The 26720-nt window shown below is 42.4% G+C and overlaps 1 protein-coding gene across 3 annotated transcripts in view; it reads right to left on the bottom strand.

Annotated features, from left to right (window-relative positions):
* The window catches only part of SRGAP3 (SLIT-ROBO Rho GTPase activating protein 3), a 187295-nt gene that overhangs the window by 22266 nt on the left and 138309 nt on the right, over positions 1–26720 (bottom strand). For 2 of the 3 annotated variants that reach the window (XM_080995652.1, XM_080995650.1), the window contains exons 10-15: positions 25306–25390; positions 19611–19638; positions 15750–15852; positions 11169–11229; positions 9756–9833; positions 6578–6712 (exon numbers count right to left, since the gene is read on the bottom strand). In XM_080995652.1, the coding sequence (XP_080851778.1) occupies positions 6578–6712; positions 9756–9833; positions 11169–11229; positions 15750–15852; positions 19611–19638; positions 25306–25390 (490 nt within the window). Of the gene's footprint in view, positions 1–6577; positions 6713–9755; positions 9834–11168; positions 11230–11873; positions 11905–15749; positions 15853–19610; positions 19639–25305; positions 25391–26720 lie in introns of all 3 variants that reach the window. The other variant, XM_080995651.1, reaches the window with a different exon arrangement.

Here is a 26720-nt window from a genome sequence, read left to right as displayed (position 1 = left end):
CCAGACCATGTCATTACCGAGGAGGCAGGTTTAGTCGTTGTTTGAAGACTATCCCTGCCTCCGGGTCTGGCCTTGACCGGATGGATACTGGAATCAACAGGGGAAACCCACATGACCTGAAAGTGTTGCTGTGCAATGCCAGGTCAATGATGAATAAAACCACTGCCATCCACGACTTGATTGTGGATGGAGAATTTGACCTGGCATGTGTGATGGAGACCTGGTTGGAGGAAGCAGATGGGCCTGTCCTTGCCGCTGCTTGCCCACCAGGTTTCTCTTACGCACAGCAACCCAGGTCATGTGGGCGGGGAGGGGGGGTTGCAGTGATTTTTAGGAAGTCACTAGCTTGCACCAGGCGTCCTACTGGGAAGATCCAGTTCTCTGAGTGCATGTTCTGGAAGTTGGGCAATAGGGGCAGTACAGGATTCCTTTTGGTGTACCGACCTCCCCGCTGCACCAAGGATTCCCTGTCCGAGCTGCTTCAGGTCGTGGCGGATTTTCTCCTGGAGACACCTAGTTTGGTTGTCCTAGGGGATTTTAACATCCATGCCGACACGACCTTACAAGGGGCCGCTCGGGACTTCGTGGAAAGCATGGCCTCCATGGGGCTGTCCCTGAATAAGTTTGGCCCAACTCATAGTCATGGACATGCCTTAGACCTGGTGTTCACCTCTAGTGACGTGGGTGATCTGACACTAAGTAAAAGTGAAACAAAAGAAGTGCCATGGTCAGATCACTTCCTGGTGCAACTGGACTTCTCTGCGACCCTTCCCCTCTGCAGGGAGGTGGGACCAATTCGGATGGTCCGCCCCCGCCACTTAATGGATCCAAATGGTTTCCAGAGAGTGGTAGGGGATGCTTTAGCCCATGTTGATGGCCTTTCAGCTGATTCCCTGGTGGCCCGCTGGAATGCGGAGTTAACCAGGGCTATCGACTGTCTGGTTCCGAAGCGCCCTCTCCGATTGCATGGAGCCCGGACAGCCCCGTGGTTTTCTTCGGAGCTGAGGGCGATGAAACAATCGCTGAGACGGCTAGAGCGTCGGTGGCAGAAAACTCACTCCGAATCTGACCGGACACAGGTTAGAGCTCAACGTCGAGCCTACCAAGTGGCGATAGCGACGGCGAAGAAGACTTTCTTCACCGCCTCTATTGCATCTGCAGAAAATAGTAGCAGGAGACTCTTTCAGGTGGTTCGCAATTTAACGGAACCACCTTTACCAGCGGGGCATTGTAAAGACCCCAAGATCTCCTGCAACGATTTTGCAAAGTTTTTTGCAGATAAAATCACTCATATTCGGAAGGAGCTAGACACCACCGTGGGAGCAGGGCCAGGGCGGGAGAGTGCTAGAGCTCTGTCTGGTCAAGTTGCATGGAATCAATTTCAATCCATTACCCCCGAGGATGTGGACAGGCTGCTTGGACGCGTGAAAGCAACCACCTGTCTCCTTGATCCTTGCCCATCCTGGCTAATAAAAGCAAGCCGGGAAGGGCTGGGCGATGGGCTCTGCGGGGTGGTGAATGCTTCCCTCTGTGAGGGAACATTCCCAGATCCGCTGAAAGAGGCGGTCATTAAACCGCTTCTTAAAAAACCATCTTTAGACCCGGCCAGTATGGCCAACTATCGCCCAGTCTCAAATCTTCCATTCTTGGGCAAGGTGATTGAGCGCGTGGTTGCTGAACAACTCCAGGCACGCCTGGAGGATGCGGACCATTTGGATCCCTTCCAATCGGGATTCAGGCCTCACCATGGGACTGAAACTGCCTTGGTCGCGTGGGTTGATGATCTCCGGCGAGCTAGGGACAAAGGTGAGAGCTGTTTCCTGGTTCTGCTGGATCTCTCAGCGGCCTTTGATACAATCGACCATAACATCCTTCTGGACCGTCTAGAGGGGCTGGGAGCTGGGGGCACTGCTATACAGTGGTTTCGCTCCTTCCTCCTGGGCCGTGTTCAGAAAGTGGTGGTGGGGGATGAGTGTTCAGACCCCTGGGCCCTCACTTGTGGGGTGCCTCAGGGTTCCGTCCTCTCCCCCATGCTTTTTAACATCTATATGAAGCCGCTGGGAGAGATCATCAGGGGATTTGGACTGGGTGTCCATCAATATGCAGATGATCCCCAGCTCTACCTCTCTTTCAAATCAGAACCAGTGAAGGCGGTGAAGGTCCTGTGTGAGTGCCTGGAGGCGGTTGGAGGATGGATGGCGGCTAATGGATTGAAGTTGAATCCTGACAAGACAGAAGTATTGTTTTTGGGGGACAGGGGGCGGGCTGGTGTGGAGGACTCCCTGGTCCTGAATAGGGTAACTGTGCCCCTGAAGGACCAGGTGCGCAGCCTGGGAGTCATTTTGGACTCACAGCTGTCCATGGAGGCGCAGGTCAATTCTGTATCCAGGGCAGCTGTTTACCAACTCCACCTGGTACGCAGGCTGAGACCCTACCTGCCCGCGGACTGTCTCGCCAGAGTGGTGCATGCTCTAGTTATCTCCCGCTTGGACTACTGCAATGCGCTCTACGTGGGGCTACCTTTGAAGGTGACCCGAAAACTACAATTAATCCAGAATGCGGCAGCTAGACTGGTGACTGGGGGCGGCCGCCGAGACCACATAACACCGGTCTTGAAAGACCTACATTGGCTCCCAGTACGTTTCCGAGCACAATTCAAAGTGTTGGTGTTGATCTTTAAAGCCCTAAACGGCCTCGGCCCAGTATACCTGAAGGAGCGTCTCCACCCCCATCGTTCTGCCCGGACGCTGAGGTCCAGCGCCGAGGGCCTTCTGGCGGTTCCCTCATTGCGAGAAGCAAAGCTACAGGGAACCAGGCAGAGGGCCTTCTCGGTAGTGGCGCCCGCCCTGTGGAACGCCCTCCCATCAGATGTCAAAGCGATAAATAACTACCTGACATTTAGAAGACATCTTAAGGCAGCCCTGTTCAGGGAAGCTTTTAATCTGTGATATTTTAGTGTATTTTTGGTTTCTATGGAAGCCGCCCAGAGTGGCTGGGGAAACCCAGCCAGATGGGCGGGGTACAAATAATAAATTAATTATTATTATTATTATTATTATTATTATTATTATTATTATAAAACTGAGTATTGGGGTGGAATCTATAACCAGAGGGAAATAGTTTTTTGCAGCCTGGAGATGACACTTTGCATTTTGACAGTTCTATCATTTCCAACAACAAGAGAATACAGTGGTACCTCTGGTTGCGGACGGGATCCATTCCAGAGCTCCGGTTGGATCCCAAGGTTTCCACAACTACATGCATACGGCATGGAAGAGTGCTTCTGCACATGCAGCGAAACCCGGAAAAATACTTCCAGGTTTGCCGCATTTGCATCCTGAAGGATATGCAACCGGAGGTGTGCATATCCAGAGGTACCACTGTACTAGACACTTGAGCTTCAATTGATACTTTTACCTAACACACCAAACAAAATTCATTTCTAGCTTTGGTGCTGTTGCTCTGTTCTCTGCCTAACAAGGAACCTGTGTGTTTTGCTTAAGGCATGGGGCAAATCTGGGTAAACAGCCTGGTTTTGGTTTGGTTGGTTGTTGTTTTTAAAAAAGGGAGGAACAACTATTGTTTCTCTATCACAAAATCTATCACAGAATCCTAGGTGTATAGCCCGGTTTCTGCAGCACCTATCAGAGTCTCAGTCTTAAAAGTGAGACTACAAACTGAACTTGTGGATACAACACTCAAGCTGACTTCTGTACTTTTTCATTTTCCTTGTGTTTCCCCTCCTACCATTTTGTGTAACAAGTTCCCGGAGGCAACAATTTTGTTGCACTGACTGATCATTGTGGGAGGGGGAAATAGAGAACTAATGCAGGTGTGTGAGAAATGGAAGGATTGAGACTCTGAATAGAAGTATTCCTTTTTGCTACATCTTGCTGAAGTGCCATATTTCTTGTGTCAATAGTAAAGTCATTCTCTAAGTTCCTATCCTTATATAGTTAAAGCACCATCCATACCCAAGGGAAGTATCAGGAGGTTAGGGAATACCCTTTTGAAGAAGTAAAAAAAAACCCCTACCACAATCCGGTGGAGACCAAGTATGCGCAATGGGCAAGGCATGTCAATTGCCGGGGGGAGGGTCAAAACCAGGCATGGGCAAACTCGGCCCTCCAGATGTTTTGAGACTACAATTCTCATCATCCCTGACCAGTGGTCCTGTTAGCTAGAGATGATGGGAGTTGTAGTCCCAAAACATATGGAGGGCCGAGTTTGCTTATGCCTGGTCAAAACCAAAGAGGGAGGTAACAGAATGGAGTATTCTGTGTTTAGGCATAGCACTGCACACTGCAACCTTTTGTTGCAGGTTCCATTTGTATATACTAGATCTGGGACAAACGTTCAGCCCAGCTTTTTCAGCAATTTGAGGCTGAGGCAGAAACAGCACAGTCTCAAAGCTTGTGTTTTCAGCAGGGATGGGAGTAAAATCCAATATTCACTTCAGGATACTTAGTGTTTTTGTTGTGAGAATATCTGAATATGTTCTGCCCACATTAGAGATTGTAAATTAACTCTACGGCCGATTTTGAGCATTACATTTTAGAATCAATTTCTGACCCTTCTTGTAATATATCTTTGTTTTCTTTCGACTTTCTGATGTATATGAACAGCTCTGAAGTGAATTATTGAATTTTATTTTTGTTCCCATTACTTTCCTATTCTTATATTGTTTGGTTATGTTATTTGTAGAATAAAAAACTTTTCTGGAAGTGGAGAGGATTTTGTGACATATTGGTTGGTCCTAATAAAGACATTTTCCAACTGTGGATTTTTTCCCTATGGAGCCAAACAGCAGCCTTTCCTTTTAAAGTATACAATGTAAGTATACTTGTTCAGCTACTATATATTTTCCCCAGGAGGCCCTAGGATTCATTAACAAAAGGCATTTTGTGCATTAATACTGGTTCAAAAAAAGTAAAGAATAATTTTTATTTGAAAAATTAATTTGAAAAAGTCAAGCTATGATTTATTTTATTTAAATCTCTTCTTCCATACTGCATTTAGAACGTAATGGTTATCAAAACAGCTAACAATAAATAAATGATATATAAAAAATATTCACAAGCCGGCTTTATGAATATAAAAGAGCCCTTATTCAAAAGCAGCTTGAACATTGGTATGCAATTTTAATTGGTCCATCTTGACTGGGCACTGCATGGCATTAGGTTGAATGAATTTGTATTCATATTTGCTGCTGTTTTCCACATCAGAGTTTCATGCAAATTCCAGTCTTCATTCCAGCCTAAGTGGCAGGGAACTTCCTGTTTGTTTCGAGAGTGAGCCTTCCCTCCCAACCACATAATAAACAGTGGATTATGTGGCACTGCAGACTCTCAGGGCATGCAAATGCCCTGTGACATGCACAACGTTCTACGCTGCCAAAAGTCTCTCAGCTTAAGTTAGCCCCGGCCAAGGGAAATCAAATCAGCTTTCTGTTGTGCGGCAGTCTGCAGTTTAAGCTCCAGAGAAAAGGCTGCTTTGCACTCTGCAAGCCTCTCTTCCTTCACAGCCGTACGAGATGATAAGCTGTATTTATTTTTATTTTTTTGGCTCTAACCTTTTACATTTTTTGTTCAAACCGGATGGTGGGAGTTCAGGTAGGAGCAGCTCTCAAACATGAAATATCTGCTCTTCCATTTAAAACAGTGTCAGAATATAATACACCTCATAAATCTGTTACACTGAAATTATCACACACACAGGACCCTGAGCCAATGTGGAGTGCTCCTGGCCAGTCTTCCAGTCAGTCAGTCATGCATTCTTCCAGGATATTCCATTAACACAGACACACCTTCTGCTTCCCCCTGAACTGGCACTCCATGGCTACTGTGCATGCTCCTCCTAACTGGGCTCTTAAGGGCAGTTGTTCTCCTGTTTTTTTTCTGAAGGGTTTTTCTTTTTGTATTTCTGAAAATTTTGGCATTTCCCCAAGACTGCTAATACCCCACTCTCATTTCTCAGAGGACCCATTTTTGCTACATTGCTGTTGGCACTCAGCACCTGGGTTCCCTACTACAGCATTTCCCAACCTTGGGCCTCCAGCTGTTTTTGGACTACAACTCCCATAATCCTCAGCTAGCAAGACCAGTGGTCAGGGATGATGGGAATTGTAGTTTGAAAAACAGCTGGAGGCCCAAGGTTGGGAAACACTGCCCTACTAGATGAGAGAGAGAGAGAGAGAGAGAGAGAGAGAGAGAGAGAGAGAGATAACACTACAGTACTGATTCCATTTGATACTCCCTGGCAATGTAGTAGAAAAGTAGGGGCAGAGAATAGTTAGGAGAGAAAGCAACCAGAATGTAAAGGAAGAAAAGTGGACCTACTATTGTTGCTAGAACATGGTTTTCTAATACTAATAACAATAACAATTTTATTATTTATACCCCACCCATCTGGCTGGGTTGTCCCAGCCACTCTGGGTGACTTCCAACACATATAAAAACATAGTAAAACATCAAACATTAAAAACCTCCTGATACAGACGTAAATGAGAGAACAACAGATACCATGACTTGAACTGTTCGCTGGCATGGTTCATTACAAATCACTGACTTGTACTTACTTATGGTAGAGATCAAGTCTTGAAATCTTTCCTTAGGAAAGAGTGGATTTTCCAGTCCTCGGAAATACAGCTTTAAGACCCCAGCAACAGAATTAATATCACGTTCATTTTGATCATCAGCAAGGGGATCTTCACCTGGATGAATAAATAAAAAGTTTATACCATTAAATTCTACTTCTGGGTTAGGCAGAAAATCCAGAGCACTTAATAAGCAAAGGGAAAGATCAGAGTAATTCTTTCATCCAGTCATTTAATACAGTATTGTTTTAAATGGCATGGCACTAGCTTATAACACATCAGAGGTTACTGACATCAGGATAATGCGGAGTCATAGAGAAAATTTTAAGCCAGTGAGTACCACCATTTGATATTCTTTCAGCCTCCCTATTTTACGGATGATTCATGAAGGTACTGAATTTTTCCATGTATAAGACAATGCTTTTTGCTATATTTATTTATTCAAAAATGGGGGGGGGGTGTCTTATGGTGAATGCATAGGAGTTTTAAAAAACAACACTACTTATCTTCCCATGACTGCCATGAAGAAATTGTAGCCACTGTCCTTTCCAGGTAACCAGCTTGAGCGATCTCCCCATAAAAGCTCAACAACTTTTCAGGTGCTGGTGGTCCACTGCTGTCCACACACCCCACCCCAGGAACCATTGGGGGTTATCATGCTGGTGCCAGTGCTTTGAATTTTTAAATAAAATATCAAAGTTGTTTTGTTTGATGTTTAAAATACTGATTTCTTAATTTGGGGTTCCAAAAAATAAGGGTCTTGTTATACATGGGGGTGTCTTATTCACAGAAAAAAACTCTGCTCAGCATGTAATATGCCCAATAGTTTAGAGTTTGGTCTTATGAAACAATATAGACAACAAACTGCTGTGAACATAATTTCATCGTAACTTTATTATAACATAGCTAAATATTATAGATACAGGGATGGAAGATAACTTAGTTCAGTCTGTATTTTTAAGCAGACTTAATTTGTACCTTCTTAACTAAACATACATGGATTAGAGTGTAGTTATCTATCAGATTTTAAACCTCTCTGACTTTAGTATTTGGCTCCAAACACGCATTAAAAATATGTACCGTAGGATAAAATATGAAGGAAAATGCACACTGAAGTATTTATCTTTCATTTGCGGATGTTAACATCTGGTCGTATTTTATATTTCTGAAAGAAACTTGCCTAGAATGGAATAGATATTTATGACACTCATTTTATAACACTCATTTCACAAGAAGAAGAAAAGACATTCTGCATAGGGTCAAGACTTGTGTCTTCTTGGTTGGGCTGAATTCTGGCACTGAAAACAGCTTATGAGGCTTTCGCTTAAAAAAACTTGTGCCAGTAAAAGCTCAGCCTTAGGCTTTGAAAGATCCAGAGGTGAAACAGTATTCACATGCTGCAATCTGGGCTACAACATTCTGCTATGTGGGAAACAGAATACAACAGATTCTTGTCTGCATCACCCTTTACTAGCGCTTGTGTATTGCACTACAGAGGTACCTCGGGTTACATACGCTTCAGGTTACAGACTCCGCTAACCCAGAAATAGTGCTTCAGGTTAAGAACTTTGCTTCAGGATGAGAACAGAAATCGTGCTCTGGCGGTGCAGCGGCAGCAGGAGGCCCCATTAGCTAAAGTGGTGCTTCAGGTTAAGAACAGTTTCAGGTTAAGAACGGACCTCTGGCTTCCTGTTTCCGGCAGTGGAAAATGGCTGATCCCACACAATTGGACTTCAGCCGTTCCGATAATTCAGGGCTGATATGGGGGTAATTAGCCCTGGCAGCCTCCCCAGGGCAGGGGAGGACTGTCTCAACGACCCGCGGTCTGCCCCGGATTGCCGATGTGGCAGATGGCAGGGGCACTGGGTCACGGAGCTAGGGACGGCTGACACTCCTGCGACGCCACCCCATAGCCGGACGCATCTGTTTGGGAAAATATAAAGATTTGGAAAACAAACGCTCTGAATTGAAGAAGCTGGAAAAAACCTGCAGTATGTACAGTCTCTGGTGCAAAAGATCAAACTTCAAAGAGATCCTCATCATGACGTTTGGAATGTGGAGGGGCTTGGTATGTAAAAAAAAACATTCTTTTATCCTTAACATCAACAATCCGTAATGCATGCCAAGTCTCATTAAGAACTTAAATTGCTCTTCAAAAAGTGAGTTCAGATGGACTTTCATATATAATTGGGATCTACTCGCAGCCACTTCTCTTCTAAGACCGGAAATGTCTGTTAAAGACGAAAACAAAGGACAAAGGACAAAATGGCGTTTCCCACCACGTCGTTATTGAATACCTGAAATACTTCCCTGATTAAGAGAAACAGGAGCTAACGGATGGTTGGTTATAAAGACTGGAAACAATATTACATATACAACTGTTTGCAAAAAGATGTTTTTTTGATTACGAGCAAGAGAGAGGGCTAAATGGATGTCTGGCAGCCCCCCTCTAGGGCCCGGAGGGGGGACTGGGAAGATTCCAAAGGCCAATTGCTAACTGTCTGATATATGGCTACATTGCAAACAGTCTGTTTAAGATAAATCAACAAGGAGGGTACAGAAGGAAATTTCTCTCTGTTTCTTTGATAACACCTGGACGGGAAAGATTAACGATCTGGGAGCTGCCAAAATAACAACTCTCAAAGAGCTGGACAGAACTTTGAAATTGGATGAAATTAAATGAAGCGGTGCGATGAAAAAAACAGCTGAAGGAGTACAATATACGGACAAATCTGCACTCCATAGAAAAAAAAAGTATCGGTTTTCTGACATGAATGAGGATCGTAGAACCAGAGTCAAAATGTGGAAGGGAAAAATCGGACATGGAATTATGAATAACACTGAGGATGATGAGAGGCAGGACTATGATGTTGAATGCGCTTCCAAATTCAGACCGTGGGAAGTCAAAACAAAATTATTACAATTTGGAAGACAATTGGACCTTTTTTATTTTAGTTTTTTATTTTTATTGGATCTGATTTGATATGTTAATTGGATGTTTTTATTGGAAAAGTAATAAATGCTTTATAAATAATTAAAAAAAAGAAAAAAAGAACGGACCTCTGGAACAAATTAAGTACTTAACCCGAGGTACCACTGTACAAGGTGGAAGGAAAACAGCTTCACATCATTTTGTGAGAAACACAGACTTCTCACATACCTCTCTCAAATGAGTTCTTGATATCATTGACTTCAACCTGAGATCCAGGAACTCTAAAAATACCCTGTTGTTGTAGACCTGGACATAAAACAAGAGGTAAAAGAAAGGCTTATTGCAGTATTTTAAACATCAGTCATTTATTTCAATATAGAATATCAGTGATTTATTTCCACTGCAAACCGCCCTGAGAGCTCCAGGTATAGTGCAGTATATAAATTCAATTAATAATAATAGTAATAATAATGCTTAAAGAATAAAAATGTAATTGAGAAAAATGTAAATTAGGACTGATTTTCACTTCTAAATGCTCTAGTACTAGGGCAGGCAACTGAAGGCTCAGATGTTATCCGCAGTCCACCAAGGCTTACACCCAGCCTACAAACCAATGAATGCACTGTTATGGTCTGGACAACTCTTGTTTGGCGGGTGTTGAGAGCAGATCAGCAATAACTCACAAAGTGTCAGTGAAATTAATTCTTTATTCAAAGAAACAAAACAGCTCAGGCCTAGTGAGCACAGCAACTCTTCCCAGTATATCTTGCCCCAATGAGGCAGTTGCAAGGACTGAAGGTCCTTGCCTTCCCATAGCTCTCTATGTCTCCTCCCCCCTGGTCCTTCCCAAGTCATCTGAGACTACGACGCCTTGTCTGTCTCTGCTCTACCCCCTTCACTCCCCTGTGTGTTATGAGAGACTGGAGGGAGGGGAGCTGGTCAAAGCAAGATGGGGAGACTCCCTGGATTCTGCAGCGGCCTGTGTCATCTCTGCCTCCCTCTGTTCTCCAGCCTCCGCTTCTGTTTCTGGCCTGCTCTCTGCAGCCTCTTCCTGCTGTTACCTCTTTAGCTTCCGACACACCCTCCTCCCAGTCTGCTCCCTCTTCTCCCTCTGACCACTCATCATCGTCCCACCACGAATCCTCTGGGTCTGAGCCTTCTTCCCCTGGGGGGTTCCCCAGCTGGTGCCTCCCACCATTCCTCTGCATCCAGCCAGTCCATGCCAGCTGGTGGAGGAGAAAGAGAACTTTTCCCAACAGAGAAAACCTTGAATAAGCTTAATATGGTTAATGGGCCTTACATCACCTACCCTGCACTAGAACAATGCTGATACTTTATCATGATCTTGGATACACCGCAATAGATGGAAAGGCATCAGTTGATTTCTTTCCCAAGTGTCTGGACTGAGGTCCACAAAAGCCAAGAAGAGCACATACAACCCAAGAATTTATCACACACAAAATGTTATTGTGGTGATGCTAAATCAATGCTATAGAAAATAACAAGAATTAAGACTCAGGCCCATATGATTAAGCAATGAAACAGGCATATCTGTTTGCATTTCAGGCAGAAGAAGTTCTTGAACAGAGAGACTTCCTTAGAAAAACTATAGCCAACGGGGAGGCTACCAAAAGAACTTACCATATAAGTTGATGTACCGAATGCAACTTTCGACCACAAGTGGAATAGCCTGTCCTGAATCCTTTGAAATAACAATCAAACAAAGAAAAATTGAACATACTGATTTGATGAAGTCAGTGTTTTAGAAAACACATTCTAGCAAAGATTGCACAAAAAGTCTCAGGTTGGAAAAAGAGCACCATTAGTTTAATCATAGAGTTAGCAATAAATTAAAATAACAATCGCTGCAAGTATCTGAAACAGCGCTTCACATATCCTATATACTGTCAGCTTTGAGAAAAATCATAAATTAGAAGCTGGTCCCTGGAATCAATCTGACTTAGTCTGAAGCAACGTAGGGGTATTATGCAGCTGGATCATAACTATCACTTTACAGAAATGTAGCTATGAGCCAGGCCTTCTGTAAAAATGCGCTATTGCTTGGTTGTACCATTCAAATGTTTTCAAACCAAGAACTGCTGCCTAGAGGCAAACATTTTTGAAATGCTAGCCTGAATCACAGAGGAAGGCAAGGGGAAAAGTTATCCTTGCATGAGTTTTGTCTTTTGTATCCATCACTAAAAACTTAATGTGAACTATAAGAGTATAGCGTATTTTTGGCAAGGGATTACAATTGTTTCCCTTAAATTTAGATTATGCTCATATTATATAAACATATATGATTTTTTCCCCCAGAAAGGGGGGGGGGGCTCTTCTAGTAAATACCTGGTTTCTGGTTCGAGCATTCCTTCTTCCTCTGATAAGCAAACAAAGCAGCAAAGTAGGGAAAAAAGAAAAGGTTAAGCAAGAATAAGATCAGTTAAAGTAAGCACAACTTCCAGAGGCTATGAAAGCTCAAATGCAATGGCAGCTTAGAAAGATCTAGTTGAAGCTCCAACACCCCATATAACTGCTTAGTATGCAATCTCTTGTCCTCAGTGACCAACTTTCAGATTACTCTTATAGTAATTTATTGCATGCTCCTCATCCCCATATTTAGTTCTTCCAACAGACCCCCCCTCCTCAGACCTCCACATTCACAGGCATCAGCAAGACTATCTCACAGCCCTGCTGGCAAGAAAGTGAAGATTTTGCCTGTCAAGTTATGGGCATGCCTTAGTTGGCTCTTGGAAGTTTGTTTCTTTGACACATTTCTTCCTCTTTGTGGGTGGTTTGGATTATTATTTTTTGCTGCTCTGGTTTAATTTTTATATGTGCATTGTTTTATATTTATGTTTTAGTTTGACTTTTTATTTTGTAAGCTTCTTTGAAGGCCTTCTGTGTGGAAAACAATGTAAAGTATTAATATCAATCTATACATAAAGCAAACCTTTCATAATGGGTAGATATTTCTTTGTTGTTGTTTTCTGTGGCTGAGACCCATAATGAATATACCTCAACTTTTTTTCTTTTTTTTTAAAGGAGCATACTTTAGGATGTACTTAACCATCTATTTTGCCACCTGGGGCATAAGAAATAATCACAGGAGAACAAATAGAATTATCACCTCAGAGTAATATCTCTCTCTCTGGAGTTATTAAGAATTCTCAGTTGAAATGGAGGCAAGCTTTCTTTTTCTTCTTACCCTGCTTCCAGGAAAACATAGAGCTGCTGCTTTGGTTTTGATCTGACACTGCAATATTATTGCTTGCAAATTCACCACCACTAGTTTACTTCAGGAATATCTTTGCTGGAAGTGGGTCAACCCTTTTCAGATAGATTTCTAGTGGCATCAGTTCCTTTGGCGCAACACTGAGTATGTTGATTTAATTAATATTAAAATATGGAGCTTAATGTAACTGGAATAATTTTTAAAAATACATTTGATAGTCCTACCATGTTTATAATCACTAGAAGGAACCAGCTAAAAAGTAGTGGCTGGTCAGTTTCAGGTGTGGTTGGATGATTGCCTATTTCATAGTGGTTTTGTACTGGAATGGCTTTTGTTTGCCCAAAGTGATGACTTTCATTAGGAGAAAGACTGGGGGAGTGCAACATTGCTTATTCTTCTTGATCTCTCAAGTGGCATTTGATACTATTGGTGTCACTCTATGACTTGGAGGTCCTGTTATATGATAGTTCTTCACCTACTTACAGGGCCAGTTCCAGAAAGTCCTGTGTGTCAACCCACTGAAAACATCATATTCGTCATATAAAAAATAATCATGAGACTCTATCCTTGAAAGTATCCACAGTTTCACTTTTTGGGTGGCTGGTGGCTGAACATTACACATCTGAATGGTTTGAAGTGGTGGCAGTGTTAGATATTGGGGCATGCAGTAACAACATGTTGATCGGTGCATTGCTCTGGGAGTTGTGAAGCCCCTCACACCAGATGGCTGAACTAGCACAAAATGGCTTCGTTCATGAACATTTTGACTGCTCAGGGAACTCATGCTTCACAGTTCCTGGCCAGGTTTTGTGACAGCACTGATCTTTATGCGTGGAGCTCTTCCATGCAAGGAGGGAGCATGGTCAAAGTTGGCAAGACTCTTTCTGGTGCAGTTTGCTCAGAGGGATGATAGGTGCAGGGTTGGGCACAGCTGCTGATGTGGCCCCTTCCACGGCTTTATTCAGCGCATGGAGAGGGGTTGTGTCAACCCCTCGAAGGTGACTGAATGAAGATGGCATAGGCAGTGGACCACGCAATAGGAAATTAATGGAAAAGGGTAGGTGGAGAACGAGGGCTTGAAGTCAAGCTAGAGGAGACAGGGATGACAAAAGGAACTTCCTTGTATTCAGGTGGTACCATAAATAGGAAGTGGGCAGGGAAGAGGGAAAGCTAGGCATTAACAAGAAGGAAGGTAGCTCAAAGAAGTGGGGGAAACTCAACTGTGATGTCACTTCCTGATTTTACTTATTCCACAAAGATCTCAGAGCAGCTATATGGGTCCTCACGTGGCCTTGCACCCAGACAGCTTTAAAGGGTCACACCTAGTTAGTAGAATTGCATTGCATGCCTTCACACTTCTCTCTGGGATATACATTAGACCCTATGGTGGCAAAGTCCTGAGAGCAGGACAAGCTCTTCGACTTGACTTGAGTAATATGCACCATAGACTTTTATAGCTCCCCATGTATATACACAAAATCAGAGACAAGACTACTGGAGTCAAGGCTACTGGAGCCATTAAAAAAGCAATTTGCTCCTGTGCTGGAATAATAATAATAATGGGAAAGCTTAAATGTGTTTCTCTTTGCAATAATCAGTACTGCTTTAAAGAATACAAATCTTTCCAAATTCCTAAATCAGCATCCTATTTTTAAGCTGTGCCTAAGGCATAAAACTGAATGCTGAATGGAGACTGACTCCAAAATGGCAGCAATTCTTCAGCCCACTCAAAGCTTCTATTTCCTCAATGTCTGTTACAGCATAGCTCTTTCTAAATAGCAGTGAGATCAATGCATCTTCTTCTGTAGCACTCAGTGCAATCCCAGATGTTGTGCATATTAATCTTTTATGGGATGGAGTGGGGACGTAAAAATGAGCCTGCCAAATGCTTATTTAAAGACATGCACAAGTTTGCTGAACAGTTTTAACACAACTATATTAGGCTCATGTAAATAAAATACTGAAAATACCTAGCTTGTCATTCAGTTAGCCATACACAGGACAGGTAAGCAGAAAGCTCCCCCCACCCCACTCAATCCTTACAAACTGTGAGCCAAAGCTTGTTATTTCTTTTTTCTCACAGCCATTGGAGAACAAGTTGCTGAAATTATTATTATTATTATTATTATTATTATTATTATTATTATTATTATATCCAGGGCTTTTTTAAGTCGCAATTCACTGGAACTCAGTTCCAGCATCTCTTAGGTGGGCGGCATTGCCATTCTAAGAGAACAATGGAGATGTTCATGATGTGTTCCGGCACTTTTTCCCTAGAAAAATAGCACTGACTTTATTATTCTTCTAAAGGTGGACACCCAGAATTTTCCAGAAGTAGAGGGTAGGAAGGGTACCTCAACATGGGTCAAACTTTCTCAGTCACTCCCCTCTGTCACTTTCCTTCAAAACAAACATTCAGGAGTTTCCTGCCTGTGGAATAAATCGTTGACTATACATTTTGTTTCTGCTAATAGCATCTTGCCTTTCTTAAATTACAAAGAGCCATATCAGTCTGAGCACCCTAATCTTTTAAGGATTTTTGTTTAACTCTGATCCACTGCAAATCTCTTTTAACGGAAGGCAGGCATGCTGCATTTAAATTCCAGGATGTTCATATAAACAGCAGCTTATAAAACCTCGGTAGTTCTGCCTGCAGTGATAAGATATGGCAGATTGCAATTAGCATGCTGACAGGCACAAAGAGTGTTGCGCTTCCATACTGTTCCACAAGGGTCATTACACTTATCTCATCCCTCCCAGTTGGCACAAATAGGAGTGATGTGCCTCACTATTGCAGTAAGGAGGAGCAACAGCCACCAATAGAAATTGTCACTGAGGCAGAGGCATACTAACCACTTTAATGGTGTGATGTGCAGTGCATGGGAAAGGCCAAGTCCGAGAGAAGGAAACAGGTCAGCAGTTAGAAGAGAAAAAAATGCTACCATTACATCCACAGTGTCCACAGATTCTCACTGTTAGACAGCAAGTACCTTAATGAATGTTTCCATATTGCCGTTAAAGAGTTTATGATTATAGACTGAGAGAGGCCTAGGTCTCCTCATTTTCTGTGGCTTAGGGGGAAGACATGGGGGCCTGAGAAAAATGGAACAAAAGAGATCAACAAAACATCAACTTGAATACAATGGCAGGGAAAGATTTCAAAGACTGCAAATAAAAAAGACCTAGAAGGGGAAAGGTCACTGTGAGGACGAGTGCATTGGCTCCAACCATATTAGGTGACCATTACCACCTTGATATATTCCTCATATATCTGTCATTTTAAATATCAACGTGGGGAACCTAGGACATGGACTCACCTGTATCTCATGGGTACAATGCCAACTCTCCACTCCGAAAGAAGAGAGGAGGATACAGGGCAAGAGAGAGCCAAGAAGCAACAATGGGTATGAAGACAGACAGGACAAGGACGTGGGGGGGAAGTAGAGACACAGGAGCTTGTCCATACTTTTATGGATAACTTATAGTAAAACTCACTTGGGATTGTGGGTTGAGGTCAGCAATAGGCAAGTGTTTTCTGCATTGAAAGAGGTTGTACTAGATGACCCCTCCCTTCCAACTCTACAATTCTATTATTCTATGTGTGCCCCAGTCTCTAGAGACCCAAGCCTTTGTAAACTTGTCTTTTAATGTAGCATCTTTCATTTCCAAAGGATCATCATCAATTTTGCACACAGAATTTAGTTATTATCATACTTACCCATGCTGGCTGGGACTGCTGGGAGTCCAACAACATGTGGCCCTTCAGATGTTCAGCAGTCCCAGACAGCATGGCCAATGGGTAAATATGATGTTAGGTGTAGTCCAACAGTATCTGGCGGGAGGGCCACAGACATCTCCCTTCTGAACACAGTATGGGTGGCTTTTCCTTTTCAACACTTCCCTGGGGGGAAACCACTGGCATGGCCTAGCAATCCATTGCATAAAACAAACTGCTGACCTGGCAGGGACACATTCCTTACTCCCAGTGTAACTTTGGAAGCATTCAGTAAGCTTTGCCTAAGAGCGGGAGGAGGTGGCAGCCGCAGGCCCTAATACTCTGATTGAAAGACTTTACAGAAACTCTAACTATATAAACTTGTTGGAAGGCACTGGAACAATAATAGCAATGGACAGGCCTCTTTGGAGATAGAGGCCACAAACAAGGTGGAAAAGAACCGCTTTTGACAGCTGAAGAAGATGGTGCAAAGGTCTGCACTAGATGCTGCCTCTATATGTGTGGAAGGAATACCCCCTGGAGAAAGATGGGGAAGCTGTGCATGTTCAGGTGTTTCATTGTGCCCTTAGTGCCCCTGAAGTTCAAATAGTTTGGATATTTTATCATGTATTTTTAAAACATAACCAACTCTAAGCAGGATAAAAACACTATGAGACAGAGTATACAGTTACGATTGCCAGGAATGCTGCAGTGCAGAAATAGATCTGTTCTTTTTAGGGGTAAATTCTGAATTTGGATTCAGTCCCACAGCATACTACAGTTCTGGCATTTTAAGGTATTGTACAAATTCTGCCCCATACGTGCCATTGTTATCCCTGGCTATAAAAGGACAGTCTCACCAAGAGAATATAAAGCGTTATACCTCTTTACAGTAGCTTGGAAATTAAAATTCATTTGCAGCCGATTAGAAAGGCTGTTTTTCTCACATTCTGCACTGACCAGCATGATATGCAACCCAGTATTTCACATGCTTGGCTGGAAAAAGAGCTTCTCATGCAAAGGGGGCTACACTCTAACAGCCATCTATGCTAGCATTTGCAAAATTGTTTTCTCAATTTCTTCACTAGTACTGCAGTTTATTAAACACTGAGGCAGTGCTATATTTAAAAAAATGAGTTTGACAGCCCAGCTGTCCTGTATATCAGAGTCCTATATCCTACTGTTATACATTATGACAAAATTCTTGCAGCTGAGCTGAAAAGCAATTGCTGCATTTCTTTGAGAGTTCTTCAAGCAATGGAGAAAACCTCCCTCTCTGACCTCTACCTTCTTCCTCCTCAGCTGAAAGCATGCAACCATTTTAATGATTCTTCAAGACTGCGCCAAAATGACCGGCTTCAGTCCTGCAGGGTGTTATGCTGTGCACACTTAAGAAAGCTGAAGCGTGAGCAGAAGCTGCCTTTTGGTGCAAGGATAAAAATCTGTGCTCTGCGCAGCCCCTTGAGCAATGGGAATTTCATATGTTCAGAGCTTGTTCTTCTACAGAAACAAAAGAAGAAGAAGTCATCTGTACAGAGCCATCATCACTCAGGTCACAGAGTGACACTTTCTTTTATGAAGCAGGCATCTGAAAAGCTAACCATTGAACCTAGCAGGTAAATATTTGGGGCAAAACTTCCTTTCCTCCACTGAAGCTTTTAAATCAGGGGGGAAAACCTTTAGGGGACACAGATGTCATGGCTCCCAACAGACCTGACAATAGCTTGTAACAATTGCAGCAATTACTCAGTCCTCTTTCTTTTGGAACCACACTGGTAGCAATGGAGCCTGGCAGGAAACAAGAACTGTAGCAGCACTACCTGCCTGTTCCAATGCAGGTACCACTAATCTGGCCAGGAAGAAACAAGAGCAAAACAGTGCCTGTGTGGGACCGTCAGCGCTACCAGCTTCTACAGATTTAACAGCTACAGCTTCTCTCAAGGATCCTTGAAAACTAGAGCCCTGGCGTGTGGGTGGGGGCACTAGGGATCTCTTGACAAACCAGTACCAGCTCAGTTAAAAACACCACTGCAACCCCCAGATGCCCTTATAGGTAACAACAATTAAGTCAGTTTAAAACTGAGGGAAGTTTGTAATGTAAAAATTCTTGGAGTGGGAAAGGATTATTGCAGTCACAGGGGAGAGTGTGGCAGGGGGAGAGACAGAGAGAGGAGTGAGTGAATTGAGATTATAGGATGGTGAGGGGAGGGGGTGAAAGACAGGGCAGCACACAGGGACAGTGCATTTCAAACCTCCCAATGTTTTTTTTGTAAATGCTCCTTACATTAAATAACTTTGGCCAACCTACAAAACACGCACACTTCTAAATATATGTATTTCACCTTGTTACACAATATGGGTTCCTCCCTTCATCTCTCCCATTCAATCCTTCCCCAAGTGGCTTTTCATCGCCACTGCCTGCTGCTGCTGAATGATCTTGTCATTGCTTAACTGAATCAGGTTATGCTCTCTTGCCAATTTCTGTCAGCAGCTCTCCTTTTCTCGGTTTCCTAGACACTGCTTATCCTTCTGAAGTGACTTCTTTCCCTTCAAACGCCCTTAGATTTTTCCTCACTCTCCCTTACCACAATTATCCAATATTTACTTTTATTCTCGATGCCTATCCTTCCCTATTTTTTTGTTACAGAGAAGGGATCATTTGGGAGACATTCCATGCCAAAAGGTAAGAGGAGATCAATCCTAGAGCTGGATGGATTGATGGATATTCTGCCCCTGAATGAATATCGGCAAGCAAGGGAGGTCCTGGCAGTTAGGCCAAGATGGCTGGTCAGTGTCATAAACAGACTAGAAATAAGCTCCAATATATCCATGGAGACACTGCAATGCACCGAGCTGACACAGCATTCCTCATGATTTCAGAGCCAGTCAGCTAAAAATTACACTGCAGGAAAAACAAGGGCCTGTTTGTCATATTTCTAATTAATCCATTTAGAGAATGCAGATAAGAGGAGGCCCCTGGAGCAGGGTGTTGCCCCTCCACAGCACAGTGGCTAAAGGATTCCACCCTACCACACAAAAATCTGTTTATTGCAGATGCATTTTAAACCCAAGCAAATTCATCTTGCAGTAGCAATACCAACTAGTATATATATATATATACACAGTTTCCACTTACCTGGTTGTACCGCATTCAGCTCTTTCACCTGGGGTGGGGAAGAAATCACACATTAATTCCACCCTTGTTTACATAATATAAAAGGTCACAGCTATTTGGTATTTTTTAAAAAATCAGGGGCAGGGGGAACTGTTTTAACGTTAATCTACAAGTTAACTGCTCGTATATGGCAAGTGAGAAACTGCAAGGGTCTGAAGACATTACATTTTACTCATAAACGCTCAGTTTACTATTAATTTACATATTAGGGAGTGTATCCAACTAAGTTCTACTCAGAGTTGACCTACAGAAATTAATAAACGTAATTTGGTCTTCTCCATTAATTCCGTTTCTACTCTGAGCAGGGAATAGTGTTCAATACAATCCCTTGACTGCCGAAAGCCATCTCACAAGTCAAGAACCATGTTGACTTGAGAGCATCTCTACCCTTCCCTACTCCAATCAATTATCTCAGGATGATGCTCAGAGGCATTCGGAGCTTGTTTCTTTCTTGAATCATAATCCCAGACGTCAGCATTGCTCCTTGCATCTTTCCAATAGCAAGATTCAGACGCAGGGAGGATCATCTTTGTGGCTGCATAGAATCATAGAATTGTAGAGTTTGAATGGGCCACAAGGGTCATCTAGTCCAACCCCCTGCAATGCACAAATATTTTGCCCAATGTGGGGCTCGAACCCACATCCCTGAGGTTAAGAGTCTCATGCTCTACCAACTGTGCTACCCAACTGCAGAAGACCTACTGTCTTCTAAAGCCATACAATAACTCTACCTAGCTGGAGTTAAGGAGCCAGCTGGGGATACAGCTGGTGAGGAGAGCAAATCTTTTAGCTGCATCTCTGGCTTTAGCATTTTGATTAGTATTATCTTCAGCTCTCTTATAGAGGCATTTTCTGCCTTGAGCCTTCAGGGATGATGTTTGTTAAGAGCTTAAATAAATTATTAAAAGATCCAGGCAGCTAGCATAAATCGAACAGCTCTACTGTCAATGAAGTTTAGTCAATCTGCACCAGATAAAAGATCTGTGCCTCAATAGCTCTTATTTTTAGCAGTTAAAAGAGCGGGGGATAAGGGGTGGGGGGAGGGAGATAGGGACGAGTACTGATAGGGACCACTATCCTTGGGAATCATGCAGAAGATTATCCCATCACCTCACTGAGGATATGCTAACAGCATGAGAATTCAGGGCAGTATTTAGCGGACCAGCTTTTTCCTACAAGATAACTGCCCGTTTGACTTTAACCAGACAGACTCCCATGTTTGCTGTCTTTGCCCCTTCAAAGTATTTACAACATTTGGGTTTGACAGAAGGTGGCATGCCACCACATACTGTTAAAGTATATGCCATTCCATTTATAACTCTGTAAACAGATCCCTCATTTTCTTTGTGGAATTTCATTTGTTTTTGTTTCAGGACCAAAACTGCCTTTTTTAAAAAGAAAAAAAAGAAAGTTGTATTCTCCCTCTCTCTCTTAATCAATACAGTGGTACCTCGGGTTACATACACTTCAGGTTACATATGCTTCAAGTTACAGACTCCGCTAACCCAGAAATAGTAGCTCGGGTTAAGAACTTTGCTTCAGGATGAGAATAGAAATTGTGCTCCGGCGGCGGGGCAGCAACAGGAGGCCCCATTAGCTAAAGTGGTGCTTCAGGTTAAGAACAGTTTCAGGTTAAGAACGGACCTCCAGAACGAATTAAGTTCTTAACCCGAGGTACCACTGTATACGAAAGAAACATTTTTGGATGCAGCTCATTTCTGATTTTGAAATCATGTGCCCAAAGGGTCAACCTTAAAAGACTTGCAAGTTCTCTGTGTACACTTCCACTGGCAACATGAATTATCAAGAGATGATTGTAGATAACAGTGAAAATAAGAAACGAGATCCCCATGAAAGAACAGATGAAGTTGCCTTTGGACCACTGGCTCATCCAGCCTGATGTTCCTCCTCTAAATGCCCTAGCTAACCTGGCATCCTAAGCACAAGGTAATAGTTGACTCCATTGCTCATGAGGAACATGTTGTTCGAAATGTGATGGACTATTTATTCCTCTTAAAAATAAATAATAAACCTCCAGTGTCACTTCAGATTGGCTCTCCTGTTGTATTTATTATTTTCAGAAGCTGCCTCTACTTTTTAAAACATCTTTTTTAGCATGTAAAATGTTGGACTAGGACCTGGGAGACCAGGGTTCAAATCCCTACTTAGCCGTGAAGCTCACTTGAATGTGACCTTGGACCAGTCACTGCCCCTCACCTAGCCTATCTCATAGAGTTGATGTGAGAATTAAATTAGGAGGGGGAAAATCATGTATGCCAACTTGAGCTCATTGGAAGAAAATAAATACAATAAATGCAATAAATATGTTTTTATGTTTAAATTGAAGGAGCAAAGAAATCTATAAAACAGTGGAAAGAATTTTCAGAATAAAGGATAATCAGGCAATGAAACATTTTTCCATGTGAAGTTGCAGACAGGCTTCAAGATTGTTGAAAGATCTTTTGTGAGGCACCTGAAAGGGTATGCTTGTGGTGACAGTGCCAAAAATAATCAACTACTCTGCCTTTTATCCTTATATGACTCATGGTTTTTGAATTTGAACTTCCAGGTCAGATAGTGAGTGAAAGCAGATAAAGGGAATTCAGAAACACATGACGCAATTGCTGGATGAAACCATGTAAGAATACTGCAATTTCTGATGAACTAATTAACAAATAAGCTAAAGTGCACAAAAGTGCAGTCCTAAAGCCTAGCTACAGCTTCACCTGGAAAGAAGGTATCATTTGTTATCTGGCCCAAATGGAATATCCAAGATTGTGTTGGGAAACTGGTCAAGAGAGTAACGGCATGAGAGTTAAAGGTGCTGGGCCAAATCAAAGTCAGATGAAGGATCTTCATAAAAGAGAAAAGAGGAGCTAAGGTTAAAACTAGAGGTGACAGCATAGGCTCAGGACAGTGAGGGGCCTGGAAAAGCCACAAGCTGGCCCCGGAAGTAAGTTTGTGTGTGTGTGTGTATATAAATAAAGGTGTGAGTCATGAAAAACTGGTCCAGCAACCTAGTTAGCAGAGGCAGCTGACCATCATACTAAGGATGCAGCTCTTGGTAAATAAATAAGAATGCCTGGAGCCTTAGCTGGCCTGTCTTGCTCTTGAGAACTGCTGAAGAATTTTTGCTAACTAGAAAGCTGACTAATAAAACATCCAATCACATCCAATGCGTTGATTGATAGTGTTGTCTTAGCACTGTCAAAACCTTAGAGGCTTGTTGTCTGAACTAAGAGGAGAGTCCATATGGGTCAGGCTTCAACTAACTGCTAGCTCCGCCCTGTCTCATATGTTAAAAAGCTTGGATTTGGAATCAGCTGCTCTCAGATAAGCCTGGCAGCGTGCAGTGATTGATTATGCCTAATGAGACCCACTCCAATTTTAATATGAAACACAGACCAATCCACAGAAGGGGGTATAAAGAAACAGCCATTGTTCTAATAAGGCTGCATATGCTTGTAGGTTTACCAGCTCTGCGGTAGAGAGAAATTTCTAAGACAGAAGAGAAAGTATTGACACAATTTTTAAAAACAGTTTAAAGAACTGTGTATCAAATGCTGTCTCTTATGATGACTCAGGTCTTAAAATCCTATTAACTTGGGAGAGGCAAATATCTATGGGATTAAAGCCAGCAAAATCCAATTAAACTTTTATATGTTTATATCTGTGTTACAAGGGCTGCGGTATTAAAAGCAGATCAGAGGCAACTGATTCCAAACTTTAAGAAGTACATTCACTCCTAGTGTATGACAGCAAAATATAGCAATAAATCATCAGAAGCTTCTGCAAACTGGGCATCTCTAAAATGAGAAATAGTCCCTTGTTCACCAAGCAAAACATTTAAAAAAGTCTCATGGGCTCCAGTTCAGCTCAGGTTCCAATTTATATTCAGGATAGGACATAAATCATGCATTTAACCTTAGCTACCTACTTGAGTTAAGGCAACCACTCTTCTTGAAGTATTTTTAAGGGCACACTTGTGCAAAGTAGAGACTTTTTGAGGAGATGGCATTGTTGGGGGGGGCAGCATACAAAAGGGGTAAAATATCAGCCTCACAGATCCAGTGGTAGGAAATGACAGCTGTATTTTCTTGTACTAACCATTAATAAAACAAAGGGTCATGCAGCAACTTACAAATTTATAAGGGGGTAAGCTTTTGTGGGTTACTAAGAGTCCTCTTCATCAACATATGGGTGAGGACAGGAGTTAAAGCATGGGCTGCTAATGCCGTTTCTGTGGTCCCACAGAGACCTTCCCTAGCAGGTCTGAAAGCAGCATTCTTCTGAAACCATGCGGCGCTCATGCCAGTTTCTTTGGTTTGCAAATGGGACTGCCCACAGGACTTTAAAGGTTGACAAACCTGACTTAAAAGCTCAGTCCCGAAGAGCTGAAAGCAACATGCTCAGGCCAGAATATGGCAGACCTATTCTCAAGTGAACAATTTCAATAGCAAACCAGAAGGAGAATAAATTGTAGCCTACAGCATCCCTTTAAAAGTTGATTAAAACATTCATTAGGCATTCCTTTTGGCATCAAGGACAATAATTATCACCAGAGGAGAGAGGAAAGGGCAGCAAAGTGATCCACAGGCAGGCCCAAACCATCAGCTCCACTATGTTGATAGATGTGGAGAGTCTGGCCTACTTACACATGCCTTGAAACAGGCCAATTATTTCCCAAACTCTGCTGTCAGGTAAAAAGATGAATGCCTCTCACACATGAGACCATGCACAGCTGTACTGATAGCCTATATTCCTCCCTTGCCTGCGGGACCTTCACACAACAAGCCAACTGAGGCCAAATGATTTGAGGCAAGATGCTTCAAATCACTAATAGAAAAAAACCTATTCTGGTAGAGAGGACCCAGCGCATTTTGACTCAAGTTAAGTTACAAGAATTCCCCCTAGATATAAAATCCTCAGCTGTGAAAAACACAATGCCTTTTATTTTAATCCCACAGTTCAACATGACAGCTATCGAAAGAAGAATGCCACAAATCACCTGGTCCATTGCACATATAGAGAATGCAAAATATTGAAACGACCATCGAATTTTTTATTGCCATTCTGTTATGGTGCTGGAGAATATTTTGGAAAACTTTGTTCCAGATTATGGCTCTAAGCACCAATGCTATCATTTCACTACTTTGGGCATTTTGGGTTTCAAAATAAAAACTTACAAAGTTTCTGAGGCAGGGGTAGGGGGAATCCCAGTCCATTCACCTTGATAGTATTTACAAACACAAAAATCCTTTATCCAAATCATTTATTTGCCAAATGAAATGGATAATTGTTAACAAGAACACAGCTACAAAGGGGCTTGGTGTTTTCATTTTTCTTTTTACTAAACAAAGAGCAGGCAAAGCAGGGATAATGGGGCTCATCCCTAACGCTGAGAGGCCTGCCTTACGCCCTGAGGAACCAAATCAACGCAATGGGGCATTCAAACGCCACTCTCAGCCAAAATTAAAAGTGAAAGGAACAAAGATTTTCTGCCCCTCTTCTATTAAGCACGTCAGAATCACTAATCACAAACACTGACATAAGATAGAAAACAATAGCAAGGGAGATTTAAGAAGTCTAAGATTCAATTCTAAATCCTGTTGTGATTTAAAATGCAATCTTTTTGTTTAGGCTCAGTTGAACTTACCTTCTCCCAGAGTCTGCTTCAGTAAGTCGTGTTTAGCCTGCAGCTTGGTAATAAGGTTGCTGCCATTCAAATACTCTTTAAATTTCTGAAGGGAGGAAACAAAAACAAAAACACTGCACACACACACACACACAAAAGCATAGTGGGCAAAAAATATTAGCAAAATAAACTTTGAGGCATACATTTATTTCCCTGCGGTGCTGTTGCAAGTACCTTTCTGGAATGAAAGGATGTGTTGTATGCCTTAATGAACCAGACTTCAGTTGTACATACAAAGATGGACCAAGGATTCAGTTGTCATTTGGGCTTTTTCTTTTTCCACAATTTCAGTATCAGTCCTGTTGATCTTATTAAGCCAGAAACCTTTGTGTTGAGCCATGTGCTTGGGGTTAAGGCCTCAGATCACAAGAAGCTCAAAGACAGCAGTTCAAAGAAAGCTTTCTTTTGTCCAGCTTCTGGGAATGGCCTCAATAAGTAAAGAAATTTTGTGGGGGGTGGCAGTGGGGTTCCTACAGAAAGGCTTCTACTTTCATGCAAACAGTGATAAAGCCAAGACGGATTCTCACTGCATGAGGTCTGAGGGCTTGGCTGATCAGAAGCTTCTGCTGCGCTGATGGATTTCTTCTGAGTACGACTTTTATTTTGAGATTGCCTCATACCCAGTAATAGTGTCCTAGAGGCAAGTAACTTCACAGATGCCAAGAGAAGAGGAGGAAGATATGGGGTGGAGGAAAGAAACAGGAAGTGGAAAATTCAAGAACTTAACACAAAATGCATCTTTGAAATTTCAGGATGCAAATCTCAGAAATCACTGAGTTTAAGAAGTAACATTTCTTAAATGTTACTTAAATGGAGTAGACTAGACAAGTGTATCAGGATTCCCTGGTCCAAATTTCACTGCTATCCTAAAGTTAACAAACAGCCTTAGGAAAGCCGCTTGACATTTATATCACATAGCACAATTTACCAGACATTTCTTGTGTTAGGTTAACCATAAACAAAATAAACTGATATGTGCCTCCTATACAGTTCCACTTTGGTTTAACAGGACTTGCACAGAATAAGTTCTGTGCAAGTTTTACAGAAGACTGTAAAACGTTTGTGAGGAAATTTTAATAACTCTCAGGGTACCATGGATCTCTAGTTCTAGGCTGGAGAAACTGGGCAGGACAGGGCCAGAAGAGTTTACATTGTTCTCCCATATGAACTATAGCAAATAGTCACTGTAGAAACTGAGGAAGGGTTTGACTTTATTTTTGTAGGACAAACTTTTTCCCTATCTATCTATCTATCTATCTATCTATCTATCTATCTTCCCTGATGTGAATTAAGGGATGATTAAACATTTTTCTTGATGCTCAGACTCCTAATCTTCAAAGCTCACAACTAAGTTTTGAAAGCATGCGGTTTAAAAA

This window comes from Podarcis pityusensis, assembly GCF_964106645.2.
Source record: "Podarcis pityusensis genome assembly, chromosome: 2".
Classification (NCBI taxonomy): domain Eukaryota; kingdom Metazoa; phylum Chordata; class Lepidosauria; order Squamata; family Lacertidae; genus Podarcis; species Podarcis pityusensis.
The sequence above is the reverse complement of the archived record's forward strand: the minus strand, read 5'-3'. Positions and strand labels throughout refer to the sequence as shown.